The sequence below is a fragment of the Mustela putorius genome, unplaced genomic scaffold (assembly GCF_011764305.1).
Source record: "Mustela putorius furo isolate JIRA1106 unplaced genomic scaffold, ASM1176430v1.1 tig00000275_pilon_pilon_pilon, whole genome shotgun sequence".
Taxonomy (NCBI): Eukaryota; Metazoa; Chordata; class Mammalia; order Carnivora; family Mustelidae; genus Mustela; species Mustela putorius.
In genome coordinates, this window is record NW_025421341.1 from 10,662,550 (window position 1) to 10,677,082 (window position 14,533).

Sequence of the window (14,533 nt, forward strand, 5' to 3'; positions counted from 1 at the left end):
TCGTTGTTATGAAAATTTATTTAGCTATAAACAAAGTTTTATTACCTCAAATTCCTTAGAATTTATTAAGGCAAATGTTAACAGTACTTAAGCTTATTATAAAATATCCTGCCAGAATTTCCAGGTATGGCTTTTGCTTTATATAAAATAGATATATATATTTATTATTTATATAAATATAAATATAAAAAAATATTTTTTTTCTTTTTTTTACCCCTTAAAGGCCTCTTGTTTAAGGTTTGGTAATTGACAAAATGATTGCATGTGAATCATAACTCTTGCATAAAGTAAGCTGCTCACAGCACAGACTAATTACACATTTGGGAGGCGAGGCAAAGACATCCAGAGCTTACTTGTGCTGAGCCAAGAGCACAGCATTTAATGAAATGAGGGCCATAAAAGGTCCAGCATGGATGCTTTCAAGTCTGACCTGGGCTTCTGAGAAATTGGACACCGGTCCTGCACACAGGTGTACTCCCCCGGGCTCTGGTAGGCTGGGTTTTTACAACTTGTGTGTGTGAATCAGGTACTTCTTTGCACTACGAGAATGTTTGTGATTCCGGAGATGGCCCTAGTTGGGATACTCCTGAGCAATAATGCAGATGCCTCACAAGTCATCCGTCTTCTGCCTCCCTTTCTGCTTCTCACGCCAAGTAATTACTTTTGATGTTCATTTTGAAATGGTTAGGATACCTCACAAGGTCCAACTATGTCCATTCCTCTGTTCTTTCTTTTCCTTAAATTCTACTCTTCCTCTCCAGATAATACTGTGAACGAAACACAAAATCATTCAGTAAACTCTTCGCCAGTTATAGTCTATGCAGACTGGGCACTTCGTATTACAGTGTTGAGTACATACAAGATATTTGATTAAAATGCGTTGGATCACTATGGTTTGCAAAGAGTGACTCTTGTCACTCAGGCCAGAATGAGACAATCTCGTTTCCAGATTCCAGCTTTAACAGGTTATTCATGGTGCTTGGGAATAGAGGTAGTCTTACAGAGAACAAAGTGAGGGAATGGAAAAACAGGGAAACATAACTAGATGGGAGGGAGAAGGGGAAATATATTTAATTAGGGTGATAATGGAAGAGAAGCTGTAAGAACTTGAAGAAAGTTTGTATAAAAGATATTAAGAGATGAGTTAAGGCTAGGGGTGGTTAGGATAAACATTAAAATGGCTTATAAAAATTAGGGAGGATAAGACCGTTAACATTTTACTCACCATTTGGTTTTGTATTTCATGTATCTATTTAATAAAAATAATATATATAATATATATACAGAGATACATATATATGTATGTGTATATATATATACACACATACATACATATATAATATTTCACTGTTTTCCCATTGAAGATTATGTTCCAGTGTTGGATTATGAAATTAATGTACAGGACCGTGATCAAATTAAAAATTAAATAAGAGCATAGAAATCACTAAAATGCATTGCACTCTGCTTATGTATTGTCTCATGAAACTTATTTATAGGTGTATGTGTACACATATATGTTTTTACCGGGATGGATTGGCAAACACAGGAAAATGGCTGATATGTCTTTGGGTACTGGATCACAGTGCTTCCCAGACTGGATGAAATGTACCATGAATACTGCTCTTTGCAGTATTCACTAAAGATTTGAGGTACATGTTATAACTTAAAGCCACGAACAGCCCAGTGTTCATCACAGATTGGTAGTGATAACACCTCTTGTTGCCTTCATTGAGGATCTGATGCTGAAACTGAGCTAAGTTATCATCTCTCCTAGGAACTGGAAGCATTGTGTGAGAAGGAAAATTGGACTAGGTTACTTTTAAGGTTTCTTAAAACTATAATACATTTTGCCTTTTATAATTATATTTAATGTAAGAACTAATTTGTATAAACCTTAAAAGTAATGGAATCTGGAATGGTAGGAATCAAAAGTGATACCAGCAGTTTATTTATTTACCTATATATGTGTACAACCCACAAATATGTATTTACAGATACCCATGTGTACATATACACAAGCACATACTGTTGGACATACACATGAACATCTGTATCTATCTATATGTTTTTATTTACTCAATAAATCCTTATCCAGTGCCTGTTTTTGAGTCTGGCACTGTTTTAAGCACTAGCAATAAATTGGTAGAAAAAGAATCAGAATAATATAAGAATTCCCACATTCAAGAGTCCCTATTAAAAACAAATGAGCAGGGGCACCTGGGTGACTCAGTGGGTTAAGCCTCTGTCTTCGGCTCAGGTCATGATCTCAGGGTCCTGGGATCGAGCCCTGCTTTGGGCTCTCTGCTTATTGGGGAGCCTGCTTTCCCCTCTCTCTGCCTGCTGCTCGGCCTGCCTGTGATCTCTCTCTCTCTCTCTCTACCAAATAAGTAAATAAAAATCTTTAAAGCACACACACACACACATGAGCAGGAGCACCTGGGTGGTGAAGTCAGTTAAACATCTAACTCTTGGTGTTGGCTCTGGTGGTGGTCTCAAGATCGTGAGATCAAGCCCTGCATCAGGCTCCATGCTCAACACAGAGTCAACTTAAGACTCTCTCTTTCTCCTCCTGCCCCCCAAGTGCTCTCTCTCTAATAAATGAATAAATTAAAAAAAAAATAAGTTAACAGATATACAGTATGTGATAAGCTCTGAGGAAGTAAAGCAGGGTAGTGGACATGGGTAAGGTGGTATTATTGAGAGGGCATTTAAGCAATATGAAACTGAAAGATCAGGGGTGACCTCACTAATAAACTGATAGCAATCTAGGGGAGGAGAATTCAAAGCAGAGACAAGAGGCTGTATGAGGGTCTTGGGGCAGAAGCATGAAGGAGGAAGGATGTACTGAAGAAAAGAGGAAAGGCAATGCGGCAAGCAGAGGCTAAGTAGTAGGAGAGATGAGCAGAGAGAAGACTCATGGGACTCGGAATTTATAGGACATTGGCATTTTCTCTGAACGAGGTGGGAAGTCACCAGTAAGGTTTGAGTGTTTGTTTTAATAGGACCACTCCAGCTGCTGTAATAAGAAAGACCCCCAAAGAGGAGAAAAGTGGAGGCAGAGAGGCAGGAAGGAGACACAAGTACAGAGGGTGTTGGGTGAGAAGCAGTGGTGGCTCAGATGGTTAACGTGATAGGATTCTGGATGTGTGTGTGTATTTACGATTTTATTACTTATTTGAGACACACAGAGAGAGAGAGAATACAAGCAGGGGGAGGAGCAGAGGAAGAGGCTGAAACAGACTCCTGTTGAGCAGAGAGCCAGACATGGGCCTCAGTACCAGGCCCTGGGTTCACGACCTGAGCCAAAGGTAGATGCTTAACCGACTGAGCCACCCAGATGCCCTGGGTGCGTTTTTAAAGTAAAGCTGACAGGAGTTGCTGACGGGTTGGATATAGAGTGTGAGACAGGAAGGAAGTCAACAGTGACATTGAGGTCTCTTGCTTGAATGTCCGAAAGAACACAGATCCATTTACTTGTCCAGGAGGAGCGGGTTTAGGGGATGATCTACTTAGACATGATTTCAAGGTAGAAATCTTAATAAAGTTGTTCACTAGAGAATTGGTTATGCGAGCCTAGTTTAGGGGAGAGAGGTAGAGATAGGAATTTACGACTCATGAGCATGTAAATGATATTTGAAACTGTGAAATTAGGTGTAAGTTCAAAAATGAGGATGGGACAGAAGAGAAGAAATCAGATGATTCTTAGGACACTAATATTTAAAGATTGGTGAGACGGGGAAGAAGTAGCAAAGGATTTTGCAAAAGAGTTGACCGTGAAGTGGGAGATGAACTATAAGAGAACTATAAGAAAGTGATGTCCAAGAAAAATATATATATATTTCAAAAAGTAAGCCTCCATCAGTTTGATCTAATGTTCCTGTACATGAGGAAAAATATGAGATGACAATTGACCATCAGATTTAGTAACATGAAGTCACTGGTGACTCTAAGAGGAATATAAATGTACTACCCACACATGCACACATAAATACACATGCATATATACAGAGAGAGAATACATATACACGTTATATATTACATAGTTTTAATACAGTATATATACTACTATAGGATAATGCATATTACATATAGTATAGGTAGTAGTAGAAAACATGAATGTATAAATGTGTGTGTGTGTGTCGTCATAGAGATGTGTTTGCATCTTTCTGGTGGGCAAGGCAATAGTACAGCAAACAGTTCGTATACCTTCATAAATTCCTTTCAAAAACATTTATATTTTTGTAATGATGGATAAATGTTTAGAAAACACAGAAAAAAATAAGGAAACTGTAGTCCATATTGCAGTGCCAGTAGATAACTACGTTTTTTTTTTTTTCTGTGCAGACATATACACATATGCAGATAGATGGGGTAGGGTTGTGGGACAGGTAGGTAACAGGTAGATGGGTAGGCGTCAGTATGTATATAGCGTATATTTATATAGTTGAAATGTACTGCACACATCCATTCTTATACTTGCTGTTATGTTCTCACATGAGTAGACTTTATGTTAATACTATCTTATAGAAGCCTATGGTTCTTAATACATTTAAAAAAGTACAGAACAGCATATATAGAAGCATAACTAACCTAACAAACACCACTTGATAGGGTAAACTTTTCTTCTGGGTTATATGAATAAAAGTCAGCATTTTGTATATGTACCAATAAATTCAATATTTATCACTTTCCTTACTCTGTTAATCCCTCAAAGACTGTATTTCTGCCCCTAGAAAATTAGCTGCCATATAACCAGAGACATATAACCAGAGAAATAACTAAGTGTAGAATTCTGTGACCAACTAAGTAGTAAGTCATGAACCTGTGAGCCGAAGACTTAGTCCCCATTCTGGGACTTGGGAACATATCAGCAGACAACATTGCAGTCCCAGAGTACTTCTCTGGACCCTTTTTGCCTTAAACTTGACTATACTTGGCAGTTGCCTTAACATGGCAGTAGTTAGCAGTTAAAATTGACTGTACAGGGCAGTTGTTTTCCACTGGATGTAATTTTGAACCCAGGAGACATTGGGCAGTGTCTGAGGACATTTGAGGTTATCGTAACTGGGGAAGGAGGTGCTACTGGCATCTAGTAGGTAGTAATTCTGTGGACTGCCCTTTAATGCATAGGACAGTCCTCCACAGCAAAGAATTATCATGCGCTAAATATCAGTGGTGCTAAGATTGAGAAATTTTTAGTTGTAGACCCTGAAAGTCTGGCCCCGGGTGGGTCCCAAGGGATTAGACCAAGGCATCTGCACTAGGGGCAGGTAGGTATCCATCCTGGGGCTGGCTCAAGGAACCTCATGGACTTGGTATCTAGAGACATGGCCTCTAGTGGCAAAGAATAAGAAATAATGAAAAGGAAAAATTAAAAAAATGAATGGAAATTCACAAGATTTTCTTTCTTATGCCAGTCTTGCATCTTGATGTTTTTTCCCTCTCTGGATAATTGTTAGTGTAAAAAGCATGGGGCCCTCCCAACACAGTACAGAAAGAACTCTTCTCTGAAAGACAGAAAGCAAGGGAGGATCCAAGGTGTGGATATGTCATTGCCTTTGGGATCATCCTATCACTAAGGTCGTGCTTTGGGGCATTTGTGAGGCCTTAATATCTCTTCTCCAAAATGTTGTCTGGCAAGAGTGGAGTTCAATTTTTAGAGTTCTTTGTTGAACCAAGATTATTGATGGAAGGCATTCAGCATATTGATTTTTTTCTCCTGCATTAGGTAAAGGGACATTTATTTCTAATAGAGGAAATGGCTATGTTAAATACTATAATGGCTTCCTTCACCATTGGGTGAATAGCAATAATAATTTGCTATTATTAGAATCCACTAATTATGGCTTGAGCCTGATATAGTATAAGAAAGATATAAAACAGAACTGTAGTTGAGTAGAGAACGTGAAGTTGCATGGTAGCTTACTGTCACGGTGGGAATCAGTGTTGGGATTTCTTGTGACTAGGCCAAGTCATAGTGGTTCACAGAGGTTGAGATATAGCATAGCAGTTACGAGTCTGGCACAGGAAATACACTGCCTGGACCTCACAAAGCTCCAACACTGTAAGGTCTTATAGACTGTAAGCATGGTACTTATCTGCTGTGCATTTCAGTCTCCTCCACTGTTAAATGGTCATGATAATATTCCTCACAGAGTTGTTATGAAGAGTAAGTACGTTAATATGTGTAAAGCACTTAGAACCATTGTTAGCCACTAGATTGTTTTTGCTGTTCTATTTCTGGCTTTCAGGTATCAGGGACTTGAAAGGGGGACCCTCTTGCACTCCTGGTGGGAATGAAAGCTGGTGCAGCCACTCTGGAAAACAGTATGGAGTTTCCTCCAAAAATTAAAAATAGAACTACCTTATGATCCAGCAATTAAACTACTAGGTATTTACCCAAGGAATTCAAAAATACTAATTCAAAGGGATACGTGCACCCTAATGTTTATAGTAGATTTATCTACAGTATCCAAATTACGGAAAGAGCCCAAGAGCCCATCAACTGATGAACACATAAAGAAGATATAATATATGTGTACAGTGGAATATTACTCAGCCACAAAAAAGAATGAACTCTTGCCATTTCCAATGACATGACTGGAGCTAGAGGGTATTATGCTAGATGAAAAACAAATTCCGTATGATTTCACTCATATGTGGAATTTAAGAAAACAAATGAGCAAAGGGAAAAAAAGAGAGAGAGAGGGACAAACCAAGAAACAGACTCTTAACTATAGAGAACAAACTGATGATTACCAGGGGAGAGTTTGCTATGAGGACGGGTTAAATAGGTGATGGGGATTAAACAGGGCACTTGTGATGAGCACAGGGTGATGTATGGAAGTGTTGAATCACTATATCTTACACTTGAAATTGATAGAATACTGTCTATTAACTAACTGGAATTAAAATAAAAACTTAAACACATACACACAAATGAAAAAGATAGCCATAATATCACTTGGTTTCTATTTTGTTCCTATCACATGTGTCATAAATGAAAGGTATTGGTACAAATAGTGATTGTCAATCTTAATTAAACACAGTTGCCGAAGAAATCGGATTTGATTACAGAATAAAATGGTTTGAAGATATTACTCAAGCAAAACTTGCCCTTGTGTCATTTTGTTTCTAGTAGATTAAAAAGCCAGAGAAGCTTCTAGTCTTCCTCTAAAATGGTATTCACAAACTTCTAGGCAGAACAGCTGTTCTTTAATTTGTACTTTAATTCAGTGGAACTTTATTAGACTAAAATTAACCAAACCCCAGAGAGACCTGGAAACATAAATGATTATCAAATGTTATGGATTCTAAATAGGACATTCTGGAAGACGAAGATGAAGGCTAACAATTTACCTTTCATATTTAACTATCGCATTCCCATGGGGGAGAAAAAAGACAGCTAGTTTGAATCAAATAATGGGATGTTTCTTGGATAATAATACAGTGAGTTAGTTGGAAGAACTAACTAGTCATAGGTTTATTATATCAAGCACTAAAGTTTCATTTCTTTGAAACTACATATTGTCCAGGTTTTTATAGCTAACTTCAGGTACAGTGAAATTAAATGAACTATTTCTTTGAAGATAGACATGGGCTTTCTCTATTTTGGTAGGAGTTGAAAATACTAGGTCAGTGGATCTGGCAATGATCAGCCTCTTAATCTTGTTTTAATTATGGGTTCTTTGCTACTTCTGATTTTATAGTTGTTATTTGGTGACTGACATTCAGACATTCACAGTAATTTCTAAAATATGCGATTTCACAGAAGAGTCCCTCAAAGTGACCCTAAGATGAGAGTTTCTAGACATAATTACAGAGAGGAAGGAACTACCGACCTAGCATGAGTTGAAGGTTTCTAGGGCTATCTCATTTTCAAATTTTCCAGTTAAACACTGTGGCCGAGTTTCACATTTCTGCAAGCTTGGGCAGGAGGGAGGCCGTTTAGGGGGCACCTGCGAAGATTATCATGTGGGCAGCATTTTTCCATTGTCACTGCTGTACATTTGAAAACATCAGGGGCTAAATACGATTAACCTTTGCTTCTCCCTGGAAACTTGAACCCTACGTGTGCCTGCTGCCTCCATTCTCTGTTACTCTAATTTTCTGAGAACAGCTGTGCTTGTGGCTAGGTGTCATTTGGCAAAGAAGACACAAATATTTGTCGTGCATTCCCATTTTTGGTTAGGTTCAAAATCTGGTTGCCAGTGACTTGTACTGTCAATGAAGCAAGCTTAAGGCCTCAATTGAGCAAACTGATACTCATCATAAATCATATTTCCCTAAATTTAAGATAACATATTTTTCAGTGCTCTGTATCCAATTGATATTCTTGATCATGAACATTGTTTCCATGGTAAATGATATGTTTTAAATACACAAGCCAAATATTTCCTCCAAATTTTAGCATGTTTCTACACTAAGTTCTGTTTCTTCATCTGTAAAATGAAGGCATTAAGATCACGTTATCTCTAAGGTCTTTTCTGGTGCCTAAGACCCCCTAAGTAACGCCCTGCCTCTTTAATTATTGAGACTCTGCTGGATTTCCGGATATTTACAGGCTATTTCAAGTGGCATGACTCCACCTAGCCAAAGGGTCCTCTCTGTTGGCCCTCGGCAGATGTGACTCCCAAGAACTCTTCTACCTTCCAGGGACATGGTGGTGGCCCCCCACAGAGAAAGAAGACCAGCCTGTTAATGGTCCAATCACGCTGTCTTGCCAGTTGCCTCTTTGTTTGGCCATTCAGGTATAAACACTAACCTGCTTTCTTCCCCTCACTCTTTCCACGTGTTCTTCAACAGAAAGGAGAGCCCGACTGCTATGCACTCTCCCTGGAAACGACCGAGCAACTCACCTTCGAGATCCCCCTGAATGATTCGGGTTCTGCTGGTCTCGGCGTGAGCTTGAAAGGGAACAAATCTCGAGAAACTGGAACGGACTTGGGAATTTTTATCAAATCCATCATCCATGGAGGTGCTGCTTTCAAGGTCAGTAGGACTGCTCATTTGCATGTCAGTGTGAAGGTGCTCGAGATGTGTCCCTTTGCTCAGGGACTGGGTGGAGGCATTATTTGAAGATGTGAGACCACAAGGCTCTCCTGAAGATGTACCACGTATATGTGTGAACAGATCTGGGCAACAATTGTCTGTGTTCACCCTCTGTGTGGTTAGTTTTATGCCCCAGACATTGTTCTCTAAACCCATCATGATCAGTACTCTTTCTCCCATTCCTTTTATTACTCTGCTAGGATTCCTGTGAATTTGTAACCAGACAGAGTTGAACCTCAAAATAGCCTTAGAAAAATAAAACTCAAAACAAGTCAACATGAAGGCAGCAAATAAGGAAATTTGCTCTTGCAAGAATGAAAGCTCAGTGGAGCCTGAGAATGACTGAAGTGTAAATTAAAGGTTATTTATCATGTTTTATGCCCTTGAAGATAGGCATGGTGCCAGGAATGCATGTTTGCCTTTGAACTTGGGAAAACTTACAGTCTTCCAGAAAAAGAGGAAAGAAAGTGATTCTGCCTTTTCACATTGGGGTGAGCAGTGTGATCATTGATATTAACATAGTATAATGGTTATCTAGATGGCCTGGGTTCAAATCAAGCTTCATTGCCATGTGCTCTGACCAGGACACCATTGCTAGCTGTGGGAATATGGGTGAGGAATGTGCTGTGCTCCCATATCTTCATTTCTGGGGGGTGCATAATGGGTAATACTTAATTCAAGTGTCCTGCAGATGAAATTAACACACATACTATGATTAAAACAGCAAAGTGATTAGAGATGGGGGGAACATGTTTGTGCTTATGATCTGCCATCCTCCCCACCATGCTCATCTCACTCCATGCCACAGGGCTTCTTGAGTTTGAGTCCTCCCCAGACTGCTCCCACCCGCTATCATGTGGACAAGGTACTTGTCGGACAAGTTACTTGTCTCCATATGCTTCAGTTTCCTCTCTTGTAAAATGAATAAAATTAATAGAGCCTACCTGCTGGTGCTCTTAGAAGGACAAAGAGAGATACTGTATGCATTTTGTCCAGCACAGTGCCTACGATAAACTTTCAACAAATGTTAGCTATTTAAAAATAATCTGACACGTATCACACATGACCCTCCCTTAACAAAAGCCAAGAAAGATCTGTGGAGAGTTTCTAGGAGCATCTCCGGTCTCGGATTGCTGGCTTGGTTGAAGCACTGGTGTCTTCTCACTTATCATTCCACATTTGTTTCAGACCTAGACACTGAGCTGATGCCTTTTTCCTTTGGAAATAAGAAATTCATTGTGAGTAGACAACTTTTTAATGGACTCCTTGGATCAGTTAATTTTTTTTGACATAATAAATAATGACAGGATTTCAGTAACATACATCAGTAAGCCTATATGTCTCTCACGACTCTGCAGGACAGCTCAAGTGGCTGGGATTCAGGCTGCTGTACCTTTGTGCAGGTCAGTGTCCTCCGTGTACGTCACCCCCCCCCACCCGGACCAGCAGGCTAGCGGGAGCACGTTCTTCTCATGCTCTGAGGGGGCAGAAGGCCAGCAGCAAAGACAGAGTGAAGCCTCTCAAATCCGAGGCCCCGAGCTGGCACTCCGCCCCTCCGCGCGCACACAGAAACACACACGTGCCCTTCTGACCAATGCAGTCATGTGGGTGAGTCCAAGGTCAAGGCCTGGGGAAACACAGTCCACCCCTGGTGAAGCTGTGGCGAAGGTGCAGGTCCAGAGAAGGGGGAAGTTTGGGGTCAGTCGTTCAGTCTCTCACATTCTCCCATCTGGCTCAGAAACGCAGAACCAGGAGCAAAAGGAGAATAATAGTAAGAATAGCAGCAGCATTAGCCTTCCCTGTGCTCAGCACTTAACGTACGCCCGCTGCGGGGGTAGATACTTTAGGTGGGTTCTCTAATTGCGTTCTTCATGTTGACACTGGATGATAATTAGGCAGTTCCATCAGAGGGAAACTGCAGATTACAGAGTTTAGTGCTTCTCCTGTGGTCACAGCCAGGAACCGCTTAAGCTAAGACTTGAACCTGGGTAGTCTGACTTCGGAGCCTGTGCTCCACTGTACTGCGGTGAAGCTTCCTTCAGCTCCCCCTTCATATTCCAGAAGATCGGGGGCCGTTATCCCGGAGTTGTCTGGTGCCACACCTGTCACCCTTCACCAAGCCTTCTAAGCATGTGCTGTGTTTAAAGAGGAGCCTTGATCCTGCTTGTGGTTACCGGGTTGATATTCTTCTTCTTATACCTAATGACAGTTCTGTTTGCAGAATTTATTCCAAGTAAAATTGGAACTGAAATGATTTTTTGGAAATTAAAAGCAAACATCTTAGCTGCTTTATGAGCAATAACTTAAGTTCAAGCAGATATTGGAGAGCAGGTTTAATGTGTATATCCATGTTTGTGTAAGTGAGCATCTCCTTACCTAAGCAGTTTCTAACAGTCCTGTTTCTTCAAGAAAGATTTCACTTTCCATTTATGTAAATTTCTTTCCTGACACCAGTCTGCTGAGTCAGACAATCACACCACTAAAAACCACTGGACAGCATATTTAAGTTAAGCTGATCTTAAACAGTAAGAGGCATCAATCATGAATTTAGCCTTATTGTGAATGTTTAGTATCCATTTGTCTTGTTTACTTTCTGCAGTATAAAGGGTGCAGGACTAAGATTTGCTCACAAGAAATCTGATTAACCAGAAAAAGAGAGAGAGAGAGAGAAAGTATTTTTCTATTCTGCTGCAGCCGTTCCAATAATCCATTGTTACTCTTCAGAAAATTGCCACCTGTTCTGTGATTCAGGATTATGTCTTACAGAAATTGTTTTGAGACTTTGTTCCTGTCCCCTGTTCAGAAGATACAAATGTAACAGACTGCAGTGTCCCCAGGGCAAAGGGGAGATAAGCATGGGGAACATCCACTTTAGCATCTGGCCCTAGGTTTTTACCTGAAATCAACAAAATAATCTTTCTGCCAGAGCACAATCTTTTTCTCCTGGCCCTTCGTACCACTAATTGGTTCTCAAGGTGTTTTTCCCTTTAGGGAAGGTGGATTTTTGAAAACTAAACTACTTTGAAAAGTATGACCAAATTCTTCCTGTGGATTCTGTGTGCTGTATTCTCCTGGGGGCTTCCGCTGGTATAAACAAAGATAGGCTACTTCTTGCCAGATGCAAAACCACCTAACCACTGTGCGACTGTGACTATAATTGAGGGGCTCTTTTTTTCTTCCTTTTCTCTCTTTCTCTCTTTTTATTTATTTTTATTTATTTATTTTTTATTTACCTCTCGGGCTGCTGCTTTCAATCACTTCCTCCCTTATTTGAGTTCTTTCTAATGGAGATGTAAATCTGTGTTTGAAAATAAAAGCACCTGGCTCTTCTAGGAGTCCCTCTTGGGGTAAATTCTTCTCACTCAAGGGGCAAACTAAACAATATTCTTACTCTACTCAGAGTTATCCAAATGCTTAATCTCATTAATATTTAAATTCCAGTCTGCAGATCAAGAAGGAAATCCCAGAAACTCCTTCCTATTTGTGTCAGGGCTCAACATCTGCCATTTCAGACCCCTTCAGCCTATGGAGCTCTTTGTGGACATTTCTGAAGCATTCGTTTGAGCTCCACTTTTCAAAGTACAAAGGGGCCATTGACCTCAGTAGCCAAATATGACTGAGTATTGGTGCTAATTTGCTTAAACAGTAATAGGGATTACATGTTTGTGGTTCCATTTTAGTTTCTGTCATTCGTACTGGGCATTGGCAGCTGAAGTACAGGGTAATTGCTTTCAGAACCTGAAAATACTAGATAGAAGTCTCTGGGTTTAACATCTTCCAAACCAAGACCTGTGTGGCATTTTTTTTTTAATATTTTATTTATTTATTTGACAGAGAGGTAGAGAAAGCACAAGTAGGCAGAGTGGCACGCAGAGGGAGAGGGAGAAGCAGTCTCTCCGCTGAGCAGGGAGCCCGACATGGGCTTGATCCCAGGACCCCAGGATCATGACCTGAGCCAAAGGCAGCTGCTTAGCTGACTGAGCCACCCAGGCGTCCCAACTACTCTGTATGACATTATGAAGTGCTTAAGGATGCTTTTCTAAAATTTCAGTTCTGTGATCAGAATTTAAAGCAAACGCGGTGGTGTCATTATTGTTAAATGAAAAGGAATATTGTCTGTGTTGCAGTTAGAAAAAAGTACCCCGAGAAGGATACTCTTCTTTCCCCAAATCCACATAAAAATTAGCTTTTCCTTTCCCTCACTAAAGCACACACAAAGTCTTAATGATTTGAAGACCTTCGATATTCTCATCCTCATTGGCTAAACCTTTTGAATTCTGAGATCAGTAGCTTTCTTTTGCTTTGCTTTTCATGAACTATAGTAACTGAATTTTTTAAGAGAAAATGCATTTTACATCTATTGATTATAATAACTTAAGCTGGCTATTTATCTTAGGTTTTTCCTCAAAAATAAATCACTTTTAGGAAAAATATTTAACTAGAAGAGTGATATTTTCTTAAAAATTGACATAGGATATTAGTATGATGTAATAAGAATAAAAATCTCATGGAATCGGTTATATTAATTCTGAATGACATTTTTTATTTGAATATACAGACTTTGAGAATAGAATATGTCCTACTGAAACCTTGAAATAATAAGGTAAAAAGTAAAATTTAAAGGCAATTTTTGCTAAGGGAAAAATGTCATGTATCAGATTATTTAAGGTCTTTTATATAGAATGGATTTAAGAATACCTGTTATTCTCTAGAAAATTAATTAGCCAGGTTTGTGCTTAATAAATACTACTTGATGATGATGAAATTAAATGAAAGAAAAATGCCTGACATAGCTAATTGCAAATGCATGTGCTCAGAATATGAAATAGATATAATTTAAGTAATTTGATTCTGGTGTGCTTAGGAAATTTGGAATACTCCCTCTGAGAAATGCAGAATTTCATAATCTACACTATTTAGTATGAGGTGAAAGAAAGAAAAAAAAAAGATCTAATACAAGCACTCTCCCTGTTTTAAAATGACTCAAATGTGAATTTTTAGAGTGAATGTACACAATTGTAGAGTTCCTGGGAATATAGAGCTTGGTGCTGAATGTTCACGTCTCTTCGTAATCTGGACCAGTTAGCAGCAGCCAAGCTATTCCATAGCAGTCCAGGAGGAGTTCCCCGTGTGAGTCATTTCCAACTCCAACTCTACTGGTATCTATAAATCATGGAGGGGATCTATAATTAATGAACTCAAAGGAAGTTAAAAGGGACAGCTTTTAAGGAACACTAATGTTAGATGATTTCTTCAACTACCCATTCTTCTTAAAATTGGTAATGTTTTCTATTGGTGGAAAACCATAACAATCGTTAGAAGCAGTCATGTTTTCCAGGTTTTTACCTCTGACCAATGGACCCCACACTCCAAGGATGTCAGTTGCTCTGTTGAAGCTTCTCAACTGTGAGAAGCTAAACTCTGACATTTCATCCTGACCATGAAAATGTGATACGTTTTAGAAACACCTAAAAGCAGGAAA

The 14,533-nt window shown here is 39.4% G+C and overlaps 1 protein-coding gene across 3 annotated transcripts in view; it reads left to right on the plus strand.

Moving 5' to 3' along the window:
* The window catches only part of PARD3B (par-3 family cell polarity regulator beta), a 1,046,368-nt gene that overhangs the window by 594,901 nt on the left and 436,934 nt on the right, over positions 1-14,533 (plus strand). For all 3 annotated transcript variants that reach the window (XM_004764207.3, XM_004764208.3, XM_004764213.3), the window contains exon 11: positions 8,806-8,991. In XM_004764207.3, coding sequence (XP_004764264.1) covers positions 8,806-8,991 — 186 coding nt within the window. The remainder of the gene's footprint in view (positions 1-8,805; positions 8,992-14,533) is intronic.